This window comes from Macaca mulatta, chromosome 3, assembly GCF_049350105.2.
Source record: "Macaca mulatta isolate MMU2019108-1 chromosome 3, T2T-MMU8v2.0, whole genome shotgun sequence".
In the NCBI taxonomy this organism is placed as follows: Eukaryota; Metazoa; Chordata; class Mammalia; order Primates; family Cercopithecidae; genus Macaca; species Macaca mulatta.
In genome coordinates this window covers 12,513,808-12,535,690 of record NC_133408.1, presented here as the reverse complement: position 1 = coordinate 12,535,690, position 21,883 = coordinate 12,513,808, and the positions used below count along the sequence as shown (strand labels likewise).

At 44.4% G+C, this 21,883-nt stretch overlaps 1 protein-coding gene across 7 annotated transcripts in view; it reads right to left on the bottom strand.

Moving 5' to 3' along the window:
• Positions 1 to 21,883, bottom strand: part of RUNX1 (RUNX family transcription factor 1) — a 263,072-nt gene that overhangs the window by 88,713 nt on the left and 152,476 nt on the right. For 2 of the 7 annotated variants that reach the window (XM_015132891.3, NM_001265962.1), the window contains 3 exon segments: positions 16,587 to 16,625; positions 10,647 to 10,900; positions 4,364 to 4,520 (listed from right to left, as the gene is read on the bottom strand). In XM_015132891.3, coding sequence (XP_014988377.1) covers positions 4,364 to 4,520; positions 10,647 to 10,900; positions 16,587 to 16,625 — 450 coding nt within the window. 7 annotated transcript variants of the gene reach the window in all.

Sequence of the window (21,883 nt, the reverse complement as noted above, 5' to 3'; positions counted from 1 at the left end):
TGTCCTTTCAATGACAGAATAGGCCCCTCCCCTTTACCCGTGATGGCATGTATGCGTACCTGATGGTCATCCAAAGGCCTGGCTAGTGGTTTCTAGGGGATCTACTTTCTTAATTATACGAACCAGACCCCGGCGATAACAAAAACACAGGTGTTACCAAAACAGCACAGGTTCAAGAAAATGTCTAGCTCATCTGTACGTGTATTTATTCATTTTCGGGTGTCTACTATGTGTGGCACAGGGCTAAGCTGGCCCTCCACGATCAATGCAAAGTTCGCAATTCACAAATTTTTGGCCTGGGGTCCGCGGATCCCCAGAAGGTCCATATACGAGTTCTGGCAGCCTAGAGACTGAAATAATATAAGAAATTCTGTGTGTACGTGAACACATCCTTTTTTTTGTCCTTGGAAAAAGCCTTCCAAAGGATTTTCAAAAGTATCTATGATGTTCCCAAAAGATTAAAAATCATACTCTAAGAAAAAATTAGAAAGCAACGTGCAGCAGACTCTCTTTCCTCCTGCATAAACGACGCAGCTGAAAATGCAGTCGGGGAGATTTCTTGTCTGGTTCTGAAATGAAATTACTAAAGCTGTATTTCCTGATTGATCAGTTATTCTCTGACTGATTAAATACTCCAACAGGGATGAAGCAGTCACAGGTTTCATTGCTAAAATTTCTTTTTCTTTTTCTTTTTTGAGATGGAGTTTTGCTCTTGACGCCCAGCCTGGAGAGCAGTGGCGCGACCTCGGCTCACTACAACCTCCACCTCCTGGGTTCAAGTGATTCTTCTGCCTCAGCCTCCCGAGTAGCTGGGATTACAGGCACCCGCCACCACACCCAGCTAATTTTTGTATTTTTTGTAGAGATGGGGGGTGTTGCCATGTTGGCCAAGCTGGTCTTGAACTCCTGACCTCAGGTGATCCACCCACCTCCGCCTCCCAGAGTGCTGGGATTACAGGTGTGAGCCACCGTGCCCGGGCACCAATTGCTAAAATTTCTTAAATTTCTCTCAGCTGAAGCCATGATACACCTTCTTGGCATTCCAAAGGTGGCAGGTGATGTAGCACTTGTCTCAACTGCAGATGTAAACTGATGTAAGCTGTTCAGCGAATTCGTTTCACCCAAGAGAATTCCTTTTGCCCCTGAACTTCAATTTTTTGGGGGTGTCATGGAGTCCCAGTCCATTTGGCTAAAATGTAAATTGTTCTGAACAACAACCTCTGTGCTCACATGACCTCTGGAGTTCAGCCCGGTCCCCAGAGCTCCCTAACCCTCATCTACTGGGAGTTCCTATCTCTTCCTCCTTTGTAAAGGAGCGGTCGATTTACATGGAGATACTGAATCAAAGAGAGAAACATTCCAAGGGTGAGATACACTCTGAACCAAGATTTAAACTGCCAGAGAGAAAAAGGAGGGAATGGAAGAAAAGAGAGAAGGTTCAGGCTTCTACGGGGCCAGTGTAGCCAGCAAGGCCGTCAAAGCCGGACAGGCAGGTTTTCCCAGTTACGGACTGAACCCGAGGTTAGGAGCTGTGATCCTGGACGGCAGCCAGCGCCCAGATAGATCCGTTTTGTAGAACAGAGAAAAACCCTTCCATGTTCAACCTCTGGCAGTTTCTACGAGGTTTACAATCCCCATGGACTGGCAGCTGGTCACAGAAAAAGAACTTCTTTTTCTACCTTTCATTTTGCACCACGTACTAGGCCCCTTGGAGAATCCATCAGACTGGTGGCTTTTGACAGAATTCAAAATTGGCACTGAAAGTGTGGATGAGCCAAGAGCCAGGGCCTTCTGAGCCATGGCGTGGTGTGTCCATGCCAAGGGTATATTTTCAAGCACATTTTCAAAAACAGAAAATGAAACAGTTGTCTTAAGATCACTTAATAAAACATAATGAAACTTTTAAAGGATAAGATTCAGTGAGGAAGATTAAGACTAATTGTTAAAATTAGTCAGAATCATCTGCTGTCTTCCTAATGGGAAGCAAATTGCAAAAAAAAAAAAAAAAAAAAAAAGGAGAAGAAAAAAGAAAGAAAAAAATCTGGCAGGCTTTGGTGTTGACACTTAGACTTGAAAGAGAAAAATCAAATTATATTTTATGACTATGGAAAGAAATTATGAGACAGAGTCAAATCAGGCCTTCAGACAGCTCGTTTAGTTTTGTAGTGCTGACCAAAAAAAAAAAATACATATATATATCTCTCTCTCTCTCTCTCTCTCTCTCAAGACCAACAATATTCATATCCATAGTAATTATAATTAGGTCAAATGTTCCATTAGGGTTCCTATATTTTTTATTGCTTATTATCACTGGTGGGAAGGAGAGTCTGTTCAAAATATTGTCCGTTTATGGCATTTCAATTAATTTTCTCATTCCAGAGTATGGGAAGACAGCCCAGCCTTGGTTGCAGCTATTTTACTTTTTGGGGTTTATGCAAACTCAAGGGCATACTGGCACAAATCCTGCAGCCAAATGCAAACACTCCACACCTTGGGGAAACAGTGCACTGTTACCCAAGTAAACACAAGCACCTATTAGTCACCCACTCAAAACAGAAATGGCCAATGAGGGATGCAAGATCAGCCATCAACGCCAGAAAAGAAAGCACGCTGCTTTCAAAATCTCATTTTTTTATTATCACTGATTTACTGTGCATTGCCGGAAAGCCACTACTGAACTTCTTGTGGGAAAATGTCACTGGCACGTTTTTAAAACTTTTATGATCAAAACCTTACATGTAGACCCACACAGACGCATAGTATGATGATAATACTTTCTCTAGAAAAGCAATTCAATGATACTTAGCTATTGATTCCTAACAGCAGAAATCCACAAGAACTGAATTAAGAGAGTTAGCTAGGCTGATGGGCATGGACCAGGCTGTGGGGCCTTTGTTTTTTATTGGCTTCTCACTCACTCTGCCAGCTACTCATCTGAAGCCTTTAAGATGTTTTCTAGATACACATCTCTGAATCATAATGCAAATTCCATTTACTGAAAGGTGGGGACTTTTAATACGACAAGGGAACCCATTTAATGACTTATGCTTTTATATCTTATAGCATCACTCATGCTTTCAAAAAGTGGATATAATTTTCTTTGCATTGCCCTATTATTAATATAGTACTATGAATATAAATTTTCAATCACATTATATAAATTTTTTATTTTCTCCAGCTATGATTCTATTATGAAAGTGCTCCGGATAGCTAGGATAGCAAAAATAATCACCAAAATAATCAACACACATTTACCCCTTTCTCCTTTCTGACTAATCAAATTCTCTGAGAACTGAGATTTTCTTGTTTTTAAATGCCTTTTTAAAGAGTAATAATTTCTGTTATTTTAAATGTTGTTTGATTGGTGCTTCCATTTTTTTCAATACAAGAACTATTACTGTTATTTAGGTATTTACCGTAAGTCTTTTTATTATACTTGCAATAACCTTGTAAGCTTAATCGGTACTATATTACAAAAAATGAGTTTAAAAAACTATCTTACCTCCTTCAATTAAACTTTTAGTACTTGTTGCTCTTTATAAAATATGATTTGGTTCTTACAATGTAAAGAAAATGTAATACTTGAAAATAATTGGAAACCAGAGAAAATTACAATAAGCCGAGATTCCTATTTCTGCTCTAATGCTTTGATAACGGGTTAAAGGCAAGGAAAAATAAAACCACACATGGAGCTGAACTAATGCAACAATTTCTTGGATAATCCAGTCTCTAATATTATTAGTATCTAAAATTTTAACCAGGCCCAACCTCTCCTCCTAAATAAGGCATTCAAAAGAAATACAACAGGAAGATCACACTGCCATCAATGGTACTAACATTATTTCTTCATGTCTTTTTCTAAAAAGGTAAGCTTGCTTGAAACCATGTTTCAACATCATACACTAGAAATCCCTAAAATTATTAGAAATGGTCATTTGAAACTCCGTCACTTTTCACAGATAGCCCACAGATCATAAGTCAACAGTTTCCATTAAACAGCTTTTGTATTGTTATCCAAGAGAGAACCCTCACTGTAATTGTATAATCCTAGTTTCCATTAAGGTAAATTTTATATTTTTTGCATTTTAATAAAAATCTCAAGAGTTTCTTTGAAATTCACAATTCCTACGTTGCATGTTCCCAATCAGCCTTAAATCAACTCAGTAACATAAAGCAATAATATAGAGATTCTGCTAAAAATATTAAACTTCGAATAAATATTTTTTAAGAGCTGGACATAGCAATAAGAACATTAAGACAGACCGAGTTTCTAGGGATTCCATTACAGAAATCACTAGAATTTTGAAATAGGGGTTTGTTGCCATGAAACGTGTTTCAAGCATAGTTTTGACAGATAACGTACCTCTTCCACTTCGACCGACAAACCTGAGGTCATTAAATCTTGCAACTTGGTTCTTCATGGCTGCGGTAGCATTTCTAAGCTCAGCCGAGTAGTTTTCATCATTGCCGGCCATCACAGTGACCAGAGTGCCATCTGGAACATCCCCTAGGGCCACCACCTAAACACCAGTCAAGGGACAAATGCAGACATCAGGAATGTTATACATACACTTTTAGGGCATTTGTGTAGTGATTATTCTAAAATTAATTGTATATTCAATGATTTTTTTTAGGTTGCAGAGGAATAGCAATGATAACTCAAGCAAAACAACAGAAAAGTTATAAGGGGAAGACACTTTTTTATTATATTTTAGGTTGGTGCAAAAGTAATTGCGATGTTTGCAATTTTTAATTCCAAAAACTGCAATTACATTTGCACCAACCTAATACATTATACATAACTATATGTAAATTTTCAAATAATGACACATATACTAAATTTACCTAATAAAGCCAGATTAGGTCATATAGCACAGCTGGAACAAGACGAACCATAGCAAGATGTCAAGGATTTTGAGAAGCTATGTCGTCTCCTGAATACAATAATCTCTTCTTAATTCCTCCCATTTGAGAAACAGAACATCCTGTGTTCGTAAGTTTATAATCTAACCCACCTTTTACTTGCTCAGACCTCCACTAACAGGCTGAACAAGGCCCATACTTTACTTTTAGAAAACAAAACAGAACAAAAAACAAAACAAAACAAAAAAACTTATTTCTGCTAAAAGTAGATTTCATCTTGCTGACGATTCTTAAGTACTTAAACTGTCCCTCTATAGTTCATCTTTGATACCTCCTACTTGCTCCTATTATCTTGAGTTTTACTAGCAATGAATTCCAGCACACAGGGAAAAAAATCAGAAATGTACCCTTCGTTTACTAATTACAAAATCAACAGACCTCAGACAGACGGGACATTCACTTCTGTGCACTCCCCTCAATTCCGGGGTAGAATTGAGTTGTATTTTTATATCTGTGAGTCCCAAGGTGTGTAAACTCATATCCTCACAGATGCCTGAGGTTTTCCGCTAGCCCAGCTGATCTTGACCAGGAATTTATTTAATGTAACTGAATAAGCATGAAGTCTTATCAGGGATATTGGAGAAAACTGGTAGATAAATATTTTTTATACTCAGGTAGTTAAGAAAATGAATTTCAAAGTAAAATACTCTAAAGAGCATGACCTAAAGATACTTCGAACAATAGTATCAATTTCTTGGTTATCATTGAGGCCTTCTAGAAACTATTTTCTTGGTCTAGACATTTATTATTGGCTATATTTCCTTTGTTTCTATTTTTCAAAGCAGTCACACAACTTCAAATTGAAATGCCCCAAGCTGTATTTATTCTGATCATTTCTGACATTCTTTATGGTAAAGTCAGTAGTGACATTTATATTACTCATTCTAATTACATCATCATTTTTGGTTGCTGTTTTTGAATTGGTAACAGTAAAGCATTCCTCAACCTACTGTTACCACTCCTTCCTCTGCCTCCTACTTCCCAATTTTTACCTTAATAATTGCTATATAATTTTTCTGTAGCATATATTTTCAGGCCTCTTTTTCTATATGTAAAAAAGGCTGCCATGGACTCACTTGTATGATATCAAAGTCATGTTTCTCAAGATCCCCATTTTCATGATCTGCCCAGCCATCACCCTTTCCCTTGGCCTCCAGATGACTATCTATTGTTTTTACTCAGTAGAACTGCTTCAGTCGTTGTGGCACAGAACATGAACTAACTCACTATGAGAGATGAGCATACTTCCAACCCCAAGACTACAGCAGGGTAATCTAGTCTCATAGAAACAGGGAGGCATTTTCCTCTATTTTATCCAACTTGCACTGCCAAACGAGGTCTGGGCCTTTTATCTCTCTTTTTAATCCTTTCATTGCAATTGTTGGACATGTTTTCCATAGAGGAGAGTTTAAAACTCTGCTATTTATTCCCCGAGCACCCTCTAATTAGCTATTTAGTTCCCATAATAAGTGTGTTTGTTGCCATTTAATTAAGAGCAGTGATACGACAATTCCCTTTTTGTTTTAAAAAGATATCACTAAAATAAATCTCCCTGATCAGTTATTTGGTTATTGTTACTGTTTTTTTTTTTTTTTTCTATTCCCGAAAAATGGGCTTGCTTTATTTTGCTCTTTTAAGTCTCTTACAACGAATTTTCCCCTTTTTTTCATGATTCTCACTTCCCTTTGTAAAGTTAGCTCACGGTGTTGAAATGCCCTTTTTGAACACATATTTTTACTTCCTCATCCTCCTCTCCCTGTGGTAACCCAGGCTTCTCTATTTTAAGTCAGTATTCAGAAGGTATACAGAGACTGCCTCGACGACGTGGGTTTCAAACTGAATAACTCATTGTTGGGTCTGGATCTGTAAAAAGGTGAAAATAAATAAATCTTGTTTTATAACTACAGGAATGGATTCTGAATTATCTGCCTCCTACTGCTGTTCCCCTCACAGTGCTCCAAGCCTGGTGCCTCTCTCATCTTTCCAATACTATTCTCATTAGTAATTTGGCAAATTCACGAGACCTTCGCCAAGTCAAAACAAACATAGGATAAAATTATCATGGAGGCTAAATAAGAAAAGGTTGTTGATGTTGGAATTTAAGAAGAAAAAAAATTAGAAGTTTAACTCCCACTCCTCTCTCTCTCTTTTTTTAAATGCAGCAGAATCAATGATATTTGGGCACCTACATATCATTTACTTGGCCTTGTATTGATCTCTGAGGGATTTTTTGTTTTGGTACGAGGGTGGGGGTGGGTAAAGGGGAACTATTAAATCCAGGGCAATTTCATTAATAACGTATATTGCCCAATTGTTAACAAGCCTACTCAAGCCAGGTTAAAGAAGTTTTTTTTTTTAATTTAAAACTAACATGTGTGCTAATTTGATACAGGTTTTTTCACTGATGGGCAAATAGAGAGAATGTAAAAATATCTAACTTCAAACTGAAAAAAAGAAACAACTGGAATGAAAAGCTATAAACAATAGGTAAGGAAACACAAACATTTACATTTTAACACAGACCAAACAGGCAAGAAGGGACTTGCTGGCCAAAGAGATCTGATATTTTGTTTTACTTCTCTGTTTTTAAAGTATCAGGAAGTTGGGCCAAATATCAACTCTCTTCTGTACCACATGGACCTCCCAATACTGTTCTTGGCTAGCCTGTTCACAGTTCAAACTGGCATTTTAAACCAGTTCTAATTAGGTTGAAATTACAGTTACAATTCATTTACTTCAAATCCCTTAACCTTGCAGTGTTTCAAAGAAGGCTGTGGAGTGGAACATAGAATTCAGCTGAGATGACATTTAAGGCATAGCTAGGGACCGTGATCTTGCCGACAAATATATTACTTATTTCCTTTTTATGAAAAGAATATTACCATCAGAATCCAAGGCCTCTGAACTTCCTTGCTGAAGGCATGTTTACGTCTTTGGACTGTGGTGTACCAGAGCCTAAACAAGCTATAATACCATGGTATTACCAAATACATCCTAAGTCATCAAAACAGCTCTTTAGGCTACTTCTGTAAATACAGCAAAACACACAGCAAATGTAAGGTTTTCTTAGTAGTAAAAAACAAGTATCTCTCATACTCTATAAATAAAGGTGTTCCATGGGAGGGAAGGAGTAGGGGGAGAACAGGTTGGGGTTCAAAATAAGCAAGTAGGGTTATTGTAATCTATTTTAAAGAAAATTCATAATTTTAAATCTCTCTTTAGTTCAGAAGATTGACATAGAGGATTTTCCTACAGAACTTCAGGATACTCCTAAGAAGCCCTTCAATGATCGTTTCATCAATACCATCGGGCCTTATCATTGTTTCACATTTGCTTCTCTTTATCATGGGGAATATAATAATTATTTACTGGTTAACTTCCTAGGGAGATTGCCTGCGGCTTATTTAAGATCCAAATTTTAAAGTAATAATTTCTGTTGAAGCTGCTTGGGAGGTGGTTGGGTGGGCGGATAGAGTGAAGCCAGGGACACACAGTAAATGAGCCCAGGATGTAGGCAGGTTTTGATGTTTTGCTTGCTTTTATCCCTAATGTTTTATCCCTTCACGTTTGCTGTCTCACTGAACGTTTTGTCTATTCTTCTAGTTATGCAGTGAGCAGGTCTCCTGGAGGAAGAAGCCTCTTTTTATGAGGATTGGGGTGGTGACAGATATTAATCAAATGGTCTGATTTCTCTGCTATCCTTTCCTTTCCCCCAAATGTTCTCAGGGGACCTGCTTGAATGTTTTTCAAGAGATCTGTATTTTGATTTTTAGTAGCCTATAGATTATCACTCAATAAAACAAATTGTTTTTAAGTGAATTGCCAAAAATCATTTTAAAAAGGAAACTATGATTATGGTTTCTGCTAGAAATAATTCTGACGGCTCATAAAAGCAATATGTGTAATTTTTCATTTTTTAGAAGAAAATACTTTCATGTAATGACTTGAGACTCTGAATTGCTCCAATTCCTGAAGATTCTTTATTAATCATTTAGTCTTTTAATATATTTGAGTGTGGGTTTCCTGGCAGAGGAGGGAGTTCAGAAGAGACCCTGATTTTCACCCCAAAGGAAGCCACAAATCTCTTGGAGCCCTAGTGCATTGGGGCAGCCAGGTTTTAATGGCCTTTGGTGGTTATCAGCCCGTCTTGCCTCTGCTCTTTATCTGATAGTGACCCCATGGCCCAACCCTGTTGGTCCCCTCTCAATGCGGGTGCCCTAAAGAGTCACCGCTGATTCCATTTATGCAAAGGGTTAGAATGATTTAAAAGTAAAATGGTCTCCCAAACCCAAATCTAAGTAAACGGAGGGAGGGAAAAAAGAGTCAAGCAACCCGCCACGTTCCTTCTCCTCATTTCCACCCCCACTAAAAAACAAAACAAAACAAAAAAACTGCTTTTAGAAAAGTGAGTGGAAAAAGAGGCAAATCTGTAGACAAAGCCAACTGCAAATTTCGTTTTGTTTTAGAAATCACAATCTAAGTGTGGAAACTGTATAAAGCTTAAAAATAACCCCAACAATACTTTTTAAAAAAGTGAATATTATTCATTGTAATAAGATCAAGACCCAGCTGAGGCCTGGATCTATAAAAAACTTAATCTCCCCTTAAAGGGGACAATTATTTAAACTTTTTTTTTTTTTTTTAAGTAGCTTTACACTGGGAACCACCTGCCTTGATTAGCCCTTTAAAAGAACAGGAAATGACCTGCACTGATTTTACTTAGTCGCATCTTTTCAAACCCACCAAAGACAAAACAGAATCTCCACTGCAGAAATTAAATTCCTACTGCTTGCTGCTAGGGTAGTAGGGTGGTTGTTTAGAAACGCCTGGGGTTGTTTTCATACCCCTGTTGAAGGCCAAGGTTTTTCAAGGCAGCTGAAAGCTCTTGGGATGATCAGGGGTGAAAAGCGAAGGGAGACCTTTGCAGCCGCTGCGCTGAAGTCTCCAGCTACGCGCCGCCCCCTCCTCTAGCAGGAAAGCGGGCCGCTGGGACCCCCAGCTCTCCAAAGACAGCCTCTTCACCTTTCGCTGCCCCGGGCTTAATCTAGGTGAGGTGATGATAGCATTCAGAACGGTTCCGGGAAAAGAAACAGGATTCGCTACTTGCGGCTTCTGGCAGGAGCAGGCTAAAAAACTCAGAGAACTCTTCAGAAAACTTTTGCAAACTTAACTACGCCCGCTGTGGACTTTGGACATGCTAATTCCTATAGGGCGGTTGGAGAAGGGGGAAAGAAAATCCCTGACAGTTTCCCTTGTTAGTTTCTTTTCACTGACTTGAAGGCAGAAAAGTCTCACGATTTTATTTCCTGATGCCTTCATGTGAGGAAGACAAAATGGTTTGGGTGTTAATCCAGCGGTAGGGGCAGCAGTAAGTTAGCAGACGGGCTGTCTCTGCCGGGCTGGGTTATAACTTTTTCTACTTTGTATCAAAGCTAAGGCCCCTGCCGGGGAGGTTCCGACCGGCCCCCAGTGGATGTCTTTGGGGGCACCCTGATGTTTTCAGCCCTCCTGGGAGGCCGCCCCAGAAAGCTGAGACGAGTGCCTCCCGAGGGTCGCCACGGCAACACAGCATCCCCCCGCATCCCAAGCTAGGAAGACCGACCCGGGGCTGCGGGGGCCCCTTTCTAGAATCCGGCCCCGCCCGCCTGGCCGCTGCCCTCGCGGATCTCCCCCGGCCTCGCCGGCCTCCGCCTGTCCTCCCACCACCCTCTCCGGGCCAGTACCTTGAAAGCGATGGGCAGGGTCTTGTTGCAGCGCCAGTGCGTAGGCAGCACGGAGCAGAGGAAGTTGGGGCTGTCGGTGCGCACCAGCTCGCCCGGGTGGTCGGCCAGCACCTCCACCATGCTGCGGTCGCCGCTCCTCAGCTTGCCGGCCAGGGCAGCGCCGGCGTCCGGGGCGCCCAGCGGCAACGCCTCGCTCATCTTGCCTGGGCTCAGCGCGGTGGAAGGCGGCGTGAAGCGGCGGCTCGTGCTGGCATCTACGGGGATACGCATCACAACAAGCCGATTGAGTTAGGACCCTGCAAACAGCTCCTACCAGACGGCGACAGGGGCGCGGATCTTCAGCAAGCAGCTCCCGGGAGACCAACATACACGTTCAGGGGCCTTTATTACTGCGGGGGGGCGGGGGTGGTTAGGGGAGGAGGGAGACTAAGTTACTAACAGTCCAGGAGGGGGAAAAGTTCTGGTTCTGCCGATCGGCCTCCGACCCAGGATGGGCTCCTAACAACCGACTGCTTAGTGCATTAAAAAGTGGAGACTATCTTCCTCGAATCTTGCTTGCAGAGGTTAAGTTCAGTCTTTGGCTGTTACAAAAGTTCCTGAAGGCAAAATTCTCATACACTTCCTAAAATATTTATGCGAAGAGTAAAACGACCAGCAAACACATTATTTGGAAGTTCCAGTAGTTAACGCCTGTCAGTTTTTTGCAGGTGAGTTTTGTCTAAAGTCCCAACAGAACACAAGTATCTCCCATAACAAGGCCGCTTTTATGCAAAACTGGCTTCAGTCCCGAAAAGCAAGAGCTGCGACTTCCAAAGGTCGTGCTACTAATGTATGTGCACGTATATATAAATATATACATATGCTCTACTTCATAAAATATTTACAATACAATCTGTGGAGAATTTAAACACAACAGAAATCCATTAATGTACGCTGCAGATTTTTTTAAGTAGCCTTGAAAATCAGCTTCAGTAGTTGGAGCAGTGCTGAACTAGAAGTACTTGTCATGTTCTCCGTTCACTCAATGAATTCTGTCAAAACGCTCAGTGCAGAAAATTCAGCGTTTCAAAGATCTTCAGCTAATCTTAATAATCATAAGAAGGCGGCCAAGTCGATTACACTCAGGGTACTACAGCTCTCCCACATCTGTGAACTCGGGTTTGGGGATGTTGGTTAAGTTTGTGGCTGGTCCTGTGGTTTGGTGGGAGTTGAGCAGCCGCAGAGTCACACACTCGCAAACACGCACTCTTCGGAAGCCAGCCACTGTCTACATCAGCTGGGTGACTCAGCCCCGACTCGGGCAGCAGCGAGACGATACTCCTCCACTGTCGCCCAGCGCCCGCCGGTTAGCTGCTCCGAGGCACGAACACCCACGAGTGCCGCGTAACCGCAGCAGGTGGAGCGGGCCTTGAGGGAGGGCTCCGCGGTGCAGATCGAAACAGATCGGGCGGCTCGGGTTACACACGCACGCACTCCCCGCCACGCACGCTGCCACGCACACGCAACTTCACGGCTCGCCTCGGACAACAGCGCACTTTCTCCCGCTGTTGTAAAAGGAAAACAATCGGGGAAAAGTTCGCAGCCAGGAAAGAAGCTGAAAACATCCAGCCAAGAAGCCAGTTAATTCAAAAGGAAGAAAGAGGGGAAAAACAAAAAAAACACAAAAAAAGGAAGGTCCAACGCAGGCCAAGGAGAAGCAGCAGAGGTTGACTTCCTTCTGACGTCCCTAGGAGCCCCGGGAAGAAGTGCCTGGCGGCGCAGGGCCGGGCAGCGTGGTGCCCTGGCTGGGTCCGGCCGCGGGGCGCCCGTCCCGCCCGCGCCCGCTGGCTCTATGAATGAGAGTGCCTGGAAATGAACGTGCTTTTACTGTAAGCCCGGCCGGAGGAATTCCATTCCCTCAGCTCGTTTGCATAGGGGCGGCCGGCGGCCAATCACAGGCCTTTCCGGTATCAGCCAGGGCGCGGCTCGCGGCCGCCGGCTCCTGGAATTGGCCCGCGCGCCCCCGCCGCCGCGCGCTACTCTACGCAGCCCGGGAGGGGAGTCGGCTGCCACCCCCGCGCCGCCCGCGCCCCCGCACCCACGCCTGCATGCTGGCCCGGGGCCCCGCCCGCGTGCGGACCCCTTCCCGCAGCCACACGCGGGCTTGTGCGGCTCCGCGAGTGGACACGGTCCGGAGACCTGGGAAAAGAAAGCAGGCCCCGCCGGCCCGAGGAGGGCCCGGCTCCGCGACCCGCTGCAGGCAGTCGCAGTGGCCGCCACGAGGCTCCCGAACCGGGGCTGCAGCCCGCGGGCGGCCCCAGATGCTGCGCGGCTGCCCAGGGCCAGGCCTCCGCTTCCAGGGCGCGGGTGCGACTCGGCCGCGGGGCCCGGGGGAGCCGCCCCGCGCTCCTGCACCGTCCGGCTGGCAGCTGCGGCGAAGCAGCGCTGATTCACTGCATGAGGCCGGACGGCGTCCGCGCGTGCCGTTTGCTCTCAGCGTCTTCCCTCGGGTCGGTTTCTGTAATGGGTGTTTTTTACCGCTACGCCTGGGCCGCGGCTCGATCCCGCCGCGCGCCTCACCCTTGCTGTGTGCGCCAGCGGCCCGCGAGGAGTTTCCTAGTCAGGAAAGACCCCAAGAACGCGCGACTGGAAGGAAAGTTGAAAGCAGCCGCGCGACTTGCTCCCGGGCCTCGTAGCGCCGGCCCCCGCAGCAGCCGGACAGCTCGCCCGGGCCCCGCGTCTCCCCTCAGGCTCCCCGGAAGCGGCCCCCGTTCCTCTCCTCGCCCCCGCGCGCGCGAGCGGCCCCAGGTGAAAACCCACCCCGGCTTCGCGCGCGGGCGGCCGCTTCCCCCTGCGCAGGTCCCCGTGGCGCTGCGGGCATTTTCGCGGAGCTCCGAGGGCCCCGCCCCCAGCCCGGCGCGCGAGGCCAACTCCGACCCCACCCGGTGGGGCCCTCCACGCCCTCCCTGCCGGGCTCTGCACCTCCCGGGGCCTCTCATTCACCCCGGGGCTGCGACCCAGTCCAGGGACTGGGACCCAGCTCCACCACGGGCTTCTTTGCGGTTCCCGCGGAGCCCCTCAATTCAGCTACCCGCGCGGGGGTTCCTTGCCCAACCCCACGGGGCCCCTGACACCCGCTCCTCTCTCCCCCAGGGCTAGGGTGCTGGGGCCGCTGCCGCACAGGGACTGTCCCCGGGCGTTGCCGCGGGCCCGGACGCAGGAGGGGGCCGAGGCTGGCTGGCATGGAGGCCTTTCCCGGGCGGGCCAGGACTGCGCGGAGCTGTCGGGACGCGCCGCGGGCCCGAGCGGTCGCCAGGGGGCAGCAGCCGCCCTCGATGGACGCCGCGCGCAGCCCCGGGTGCGCCGGAACGCCCCCGACGGCGCGGGGGCTCTGCGGCCCCCTTCGTGGCCTTCAGGTCGCCCGGGAAGAACTGGAGTTCGAGGAGAAAAGACAGGAAGCCGCCGCCAGAGCCCACTCGAGCTGGAGCGGCCACGGCGCGTCTCCGAGGTTCCAATCCGGAGTCGCAGCCGGCCGGGCTGGGGACCCTCGGACCGGGACTCCCCGCTGTGCAGCCCGGTCGGGGGTCTCTTCCCGAAGTCCCTGTGCCTGGGGCCCGCCTCTGCCCGTTTTTGGGTGTCTGTGCTCCAGGAGCCCGGGCTTCCGGGACTAAGGCGGGCGGCCCGCAGCCTCCGCTCCCCCGGGCACTGCCAGCACCCGAGTGCAGTTTTGTTTCAATGGACCTGGGGTCTCGGAAAGAAAACTTAGTATGTTTTTCTTTTAAAGTGATATTTTAAGTCTAATTACAGTTGTAAAATCCCCCAGACGTCCACTTTATAACTCTGTCCCTGAGCAGAGTGCATCGTGCCCGCCCGCAGGGGCCGCAGCGCCTTTGCCTGCGGGTTCGGACGCGGCCCGCTCGAGAGTCAAGTTGTGGGCAAGGGAAATCTTTTCGCCTGCTCTCCAATGCATTTCTCCGAGATCCTACCCCCAAGTGCATACCCCGGGACCCTCGAGTTGCGGGAGGGAACATGAGGCTGTAGCGGCTCCAAAAGTAGACTTTGACTCCAGGGGAAACAATAGACTCGGGTGATTTACCCCTCGGAGAGGTCCAGGGAGGCTCCTCTGGGTCTCGGGCCACTTGCCTAAAACCATGAACCCTGCGAGGGGGCTGCGAGTCGGACTGGGCTGCAGTCTCCCAGGAGGGGGTCAAGTTCCCTTATCGAGTAAGGAAAGTTGGTCCCAGCCTTGCATGCACCGAGTTTAGCCTTCAGAGGCAGCGTTGTGGGAGCTGCTCAGCTAGGAGTTTCAACCGATAAATCCCGAGTTTGAAGCCCGACAAAAAGCTGATAGCAATCAAAGCTTTTGCTCCTTGACTCGATGGGATCGCGGGGCATTTGGGTTTCCCGGGAGCGGCGCAGGCTGTAACTGCGCAGCGCGGTGCGCTCTTGAAAACAAGAAACAGACCAACCTCGGCCCCTCCTTACTGAGGATCTAAGATGAATGGAAAGAGGCACTGGCTCGGGGGACAGGGAACCCCTTAGTCTGCCGGGCATTTTACGGAGCCTGCACTCTCAAGGACAGCCATAGCGTGTACGAAGTGAGGAAATTCCTTTCCACCAAGAGCGCTCATTTTAGCGACAATATAGAATTCCCCTTCCTTTGCCTGTCTAAGGGAGAAAGGAAAGGAAACATTCCCAGGTTCATTGCCAGTGTTTCCCTGGAGTAATGCTAGAATTTACCTTGTCATAATGCAAAATTTTTAAAAAATACAACGAAGCGATACGTTGGGCGGATGCTACGTGACAGATTTTCCCACATTTTGTTGCGGGGAGAGGGAGGGAGGAGAATTAACAAAGGTTCACAACAGGAATGAAATGTAAGTTTCCGCAGTGGATTTTAAAAGTAGTACTTGGTTAGTTGGAAGAGAAATAATTTAATTGGAAAACAGTAACAGTTCATTGACGTTTTTCTTCTACAACTTTAGGTAAATAACTATAGGTGGTCTCAGAAGATAACTAAATATTTTACATTTTTGCTCTTACAAAAGCCTCCCCAAAATATGCATAAAGATGGGATTAGAATCTCAACAATTCTCTTAAAATTACCCTTTGCGAGCAATATATTTCCAAAATTACATTTGTAAAAATGTCATACGTCTAAAAGAATTATTTCTATTTTAAATGACCATTTACATTTTGAAAAACAATGTATCTTGCTATGGTTTGGAACCACATAGCTGCAGTTTGTATTGATGTCACAGGGATGGAAAACAGTTTTGATAAGGAGTAACATGTGTGTACAAATCACCTGCCATACACACTATCAGTTTTGAACATTGGAATTTAAACATTTTTTTCTTCTGAAGTGGCTTTGAGATTACTTCACTTTTCAAATCTAATTACTATGGGAGAGGGGAGAGCCCTTCGTTCTTCCATTACATCCTTCCTCCATCTGAATGTTTCTGCGGGATGCTATGGTTAATGTGTGATTATTTCACTTTCACTTCATAAATACATTGTGTACCTCACAAGTAGCAAGCTGAGGACATTTTAAAATTAATCTTTTTAAAATTTAGGAATGCTTAGTAAACACTTTAGTCTCATAAAAATTTTGCATTACCACTGCTATAACACAGGTAATAAACTGGGCTGTAAGAGAAGCCACGCTGTATTTTGTTTTTAGAGAGTTGTATAGAGACATTTAATAGCAGCAGAATGCACCTATGGTAAACGCTGTAGAACTGAGGGTATCATTTAAGCTTTCATTGAAATATTTTATATGGTATAACATTTACAATATGGAGAACTGCTTTTAAGTATATTGGAATCAGCAAAAACAGCCTTAATTATTTGGTTAAATTATATCACAAGTTATACATAGAGATACATAGATATAAAATCATATACACATATATGAAGGTGCTTATTTTATTTAAAAATATAACTTGGAATGTAACATACCGTGGACGTCTCTAGGAGGATTCATTCCAAGTATGCATTCTGAAATAACAAAGTAGGAAAATAAAAATAATGCAAATTTTAAAATTAACTCTCCCCTGACTTTTTTTCTTTTTTTTGGCTAGCTCATTTCTTCTCACACTTTTTAGCACTGGAGATTTTTATAGCTTTGACACAGAAATGACTTAAAATAGTAAATCACCAAATAAGAAATAAACTGTTCCTTATGCACGTGGTTTTAGGTACCTTCAACCAATGTTCTCCTTCGCTAGCTAATACTGAATATCTGTTGTAGAATCACCTCTTTTAAGCTCTGTGTGTGATTAAAATGTGATTTGTTTAATGAAGATTTAAAATATATTTGGAAGGTGTAGGAACATTAGAATTCAAGGTAAAATTAAAACCAAACCCTAACTTAATGCAAAAACATTTATGATCATTTACTTCCAATGATAGGACATTTTAGAAACATTTTCTCTTGCTTACTCTCCTTCTCTTCTCTCTGCTAGGCAGGCAAATTATTTATATCAAAACTTCTCACAAGTTCTAATAGATTATATCAATTATTATTAGAAATAATTGTTATATGATAATTCCCAAATATGGATCACTTTATACATTTACAACTATAGGGAAACCCATTAAGCTAAGTCACATGAAGCTCTTTTTCCTTCTTTTGAATATCTACATATAATGTTGTGAATCTGAAATTACTCTATCAGCCTTGTGTATTGGTAACAGCACTGAGTCACGAAGAGGAAATACTGTTCTTCAAAGACAGGATTTGAGCATTTCAAATGCTGCAGACCTAAAGCTTTCAACTCCATGCCACAATATTTAGTATGCTGTGTGTGTGTGTGTTTTTTTTAAACTTTTAAAATAAGAAAGGAGAGAATTTCTTCAGATTTCTAGATGCTGTTTAAATAGGTACGAAAACAAGATTTGCAGCTTCTTTGGTCTTATATTTTTGCCAAAGTTAAAGGAACAACTAAAATAAGAGGTTCTGAAGGACTGGTCTATGATGAAATATGAAAGGAATTAAATATGTATAGTCTCGAAGGAGCATCCAAAAAAATAAATAAATAAAACCGAGATTGTGGTTTACAAGTAGATAAAATGACTCCATGAAGACTTTTGTTTTTAAAGCGCGAGGCAGAGAAATAATCATTTGCACGGATTGTGAATAAGGTAAGAAATAGCAAATGTATCCTGAAGTTATGTCAGCTCAGTTTTAATAGGTGTTGGGGGCAGTGGGGTGGGGGTGTGGAATCCACAGCGGTAAGACTGACCAGACAGCACACCCAGCGGAACCACGCCACCCTGGAAATTCTCTCTTGAGACCCAGAGAAGCTTTTCCGTGTCTGAGTCTAAGAAACTGGAGTAGGAGAGCAAGAAAACACAAGTTCATCTACACACCTAATAATTCAGCAATTCTGAGGAAAAAGCCAGGATTTTTTAAACCCAAAAACAAGGGCAAAAATGAGGGGATTGTGAAAACTATGGTAACTCTTAAAAACTTTGTTGTGTATCAGCAGCCTTGAGAACACAGCAAATGTGGTTAAACTGGGGAGGGGGAAGGGGTGGGGGGGGGTGAGAAACTGCTGCCCAGGTGAAGTAGCACCTGTGGAGGTTTGAAGTGATTTACCCATGAAGCTGTTAAAGATGCCAGAACCCAAACTGCAAGAGAGGAAAGGTTGTGTGTGTTTATGACAGCGAACAATGAATCTGGTAGGTCATCCTCCAGCGTGCTTGCTCGCGTGCTCTCTTTCTCTCTTCCCTACATCCCCTATTGAGTGTAATTACATGCCAGGCAATGGGTGAAGTGCTTTTATATACTTTGCCTGATTTAATCCTTGCAAGAACATCATTGCTATCCCCATTTTACAGATAAGAAGCCTCACCCTTGGAGAGTTCAGGGAGCTTGCCCAAATTCACATTACTCTTGACCTACACACACACACACACACACACACACACACACACACACACACACACTCACTCATATCTACATGTAAGACCACATGCATAGTAAGCTATGTTCCTTTTTGATCATGATTATTTATTTTTGTGGGTATCCTTGGTAGAGTTCTAAAAAATTAACTCTGATCTCATCTTTCACTTTTATCCTTCGCTGTCTCAGGGTCTGGATCAGAAAGTATCTTGGAAATTCTTCACCATGCAAACCTCCTATCTTTAGGAGTCAGATTTTAAAGTCATTTCTGTCATCCACAGAGTTTGAGGAGAAAGCCAAGGTCCATTTGGCTGAGAAGCTTTTACATTGATGATAATATAAAATGGTGTTTTAGTCTTTCCCCACCTCCACTAGTTCAAAAGGGCATCTTTAGGACTTTTCTAGATACGAGGTATTTGATTCACTTGCCTTCAGCATTCCTTGAACGCTACCTCTGTCCCAGGCAAGGTGCTAGGCTCACTGGTGACAAAGGCCAAACAGATGAGAGAAAAGAAGTGTCATGGCTGCTAGTGGACACATGTCCAGGGTCCCAGGAACTGGTGGGAGGGAATGTAAGAGGAAGAGGGGCCAGCAGCCCCTGGTGGGCTCAGGAAAGGCTTCCTTCCTAGCAGAGGTGATTTTTGACTTGACTTTTGGAGGTTGGGTAGATTTGTAGGTGGTTCAAAGAGCTACAGGAGGGGTTTAGGGAGGTGACGGTGGGGTGGGGAGATGGTGCTCTGGGCTGAATAAGCATCATGAGCCAGGGCTTGAGTTTATGAAACACATCAGTGTGTCAGTTCCAGTGTGGTTGGGCATAGGTTTGAGACCAGGTTGGTGCGGTGGGGAGGGAGCGTGGCAGTTCACAAATACATGGACATAGATAGGTCATTGGAAGCACATGCAACCTGAGGAAATGTGAACTTCAACATGAGGGAAATTGATCTATCAAAGCCAAACTGGGAAATAACAACATTAATATATATTTTAGAAAAATAAGTCTGTCAACAACAGCTCGGTGAGTTGGAGGGGGTAGAGATGAGGAGTGGGGAGCTACTGCAGTTGTCAGACAAGGGGTCATGAGGATCTGGATTAAGGTAGAAGCAATGGAGATGAAAGAGGGGGTTGAGGTGAGGGAGGGGGAGGAGTCTCCCCAACATCTGTCCATTAATAGCAGTAGAGAAGATCAGAAACAGTGGGTTTGGAGAGCGACATCGTGATGTTTCTCTGAGCTTTGGATGCCCAGAACAGAATAGGAGGTGCTGGTGGGGAAAACAAATTCTGGGGAGAGGTTTCATTTAGAAATAATGAGCTGAACATCCTCAGAATATCTATGGTAGTTTCAGATTGTATCTATGATACAGTCAAACTATCTATGATAGTTTCAGAGACTGTTTCCAGTGAGAAGAGACCATTCACGGGTTCTGGGATTATCAACATTCCAGGAGTGAGCAGAAGAGGGAGCAATCAAGGAGATGGAGCTAGGAAAAGAAAGAGGAGAGAATAAGGAAAAAGAATAAAGGAAAATGCAGCTGGGCGCAGTGGCTCATGCCTGTAATCCCAGCACTTTGGGAGGCCAAGGCGAGTGGATCACCTAAGGTCAGGAGTTCGAGACCAGCCTCACCAACATGGTGAAACCCCATCTCTACTAAAAATACAAAAATTAGCCAGACATGGTGGTGGACACCTGTAATCCCAACTATTCGAGAGGCTGAGGCAGGAGAATCACTAGAACCTGGGAGGTGGAGGTTGTGGTGAGCCAAGATTGCACCGTTGTACTCCAGCCTAGGAGACAGGGTGAGACTCCGTCTCTAAATAATAAATAAATAAATAAATAAATAAATTTTAAAAATTAAAAAAAAAAAAGAAAAGTAAGAAAAGAATAAAGGAAAATGCTAGGTTTGGAGGAAAGCCATGTCCCAAAGCCCACAAAAGGGCCATGAAAACAAGGACTGAAAATATTCCACTGGATTTGTCTACAGAGAGTGCCATATAACATTTGCCAGAAGAGATTCAGTTGAGTGGCAGCAGCAGAAATGGAGCAGAGAGTAGAAAGCAAATGGGATGTAGGGAAGGAGAGAATGAAACATGTTGGAGGAGGGAGGGAAACTGGTGGGGTAGCAGGAGGAGGGAAAGACCAGTGTTGAGAGGTGTATGTGTACGTGTGCGTGTGTGTAAGATGGAAGCAAACTGAGAAAATTAGTGTTTGCCATGTGTGTTTTACTGAAGATAAAATTCATCAGCTTCCACTTCAACCCAGGTCTTCCTCTTGTTTTCCCCACTGCACCATCATTCTCCCAGTTCCGGACTTGGATCCATGAATTGATCTTTGCCCTCATTCAGTCTGTTGCCAAGGGCTCTTTTTTGTTTCTTTGGTTGATAACAATTCAGCCCCCACCTTTCAATTCCTATTGACATCATTCTGGTTCAAGTTCTCATTACCTCTCTGCTGATTTCTTACAAAGATCTCCGAGAAAGGGGGTTCCTGCTAATTGTACACAGTACTTCCAGATTAGTCTCCCACACCATAGTTCTGCCAACCATGTTCTCCTGGGCATCTGGAATTCAATGCAAGGTCTTTAGCACAGTCCTGCAGGATTAAGAGCCACCCTTCCTGTCCTCATCTTGGAGGGGGGCAGATTCTTCTGCCTCAGGTGAAATTGCCTCTCAAAGACCAATCACATGCTTCATCATCACCTCCACATCTCCTGTGTGACTTGAATTATAATGTGTTTTGGGTTATAGCTATTTAAATATATTGGGGGTGGGGCGGGTGAGAGAAGGTAGTGGAACCACCCCTTCCCTGGCTTCAGGTTTCTATGTGGAACAACATTCCTTAGTGTAAAACTCTTGACCTCTCTTTACACCCTCATTCCTCCTCCACCATAAAAGATTGAATTATCTGGTTAGTAGCGTTGGAAGCAGAAACCAGTTGTAGAAGGCAGAAGCATAAAATGAACCCCTCAAACTTTCCACCCTAATCCCTGGGACTGGGAATATGATGAGGGATCATGCTCTGGTTATGTTACATGGAAAAAAAAGAGATTTTTTTTTGTATATGTAATTAAGGTTACTAATCAGTTGGCTTTCACTCACGCAACAGAGGGATTTTCCTGGTAGCCCTAATCTAATCACAGGAGACCATTACAAACACAGTGTTTTCTCAGGCTGGGACAGAAGTGAAGTCAGCGTTGTAGCTGGAAGACAGAGCAGGCAGTTGCAAGAACTAGAGAGCAGTCTCTAGATGCTGAGGGTGACCCCTGGTTGACAGCCAGCAAGGAAATGAGGGCCACCATGCTACAGCCCCATGGAATTGCATTCTGCCAGCCACCTGCATGAGTTTGGAGGTGAA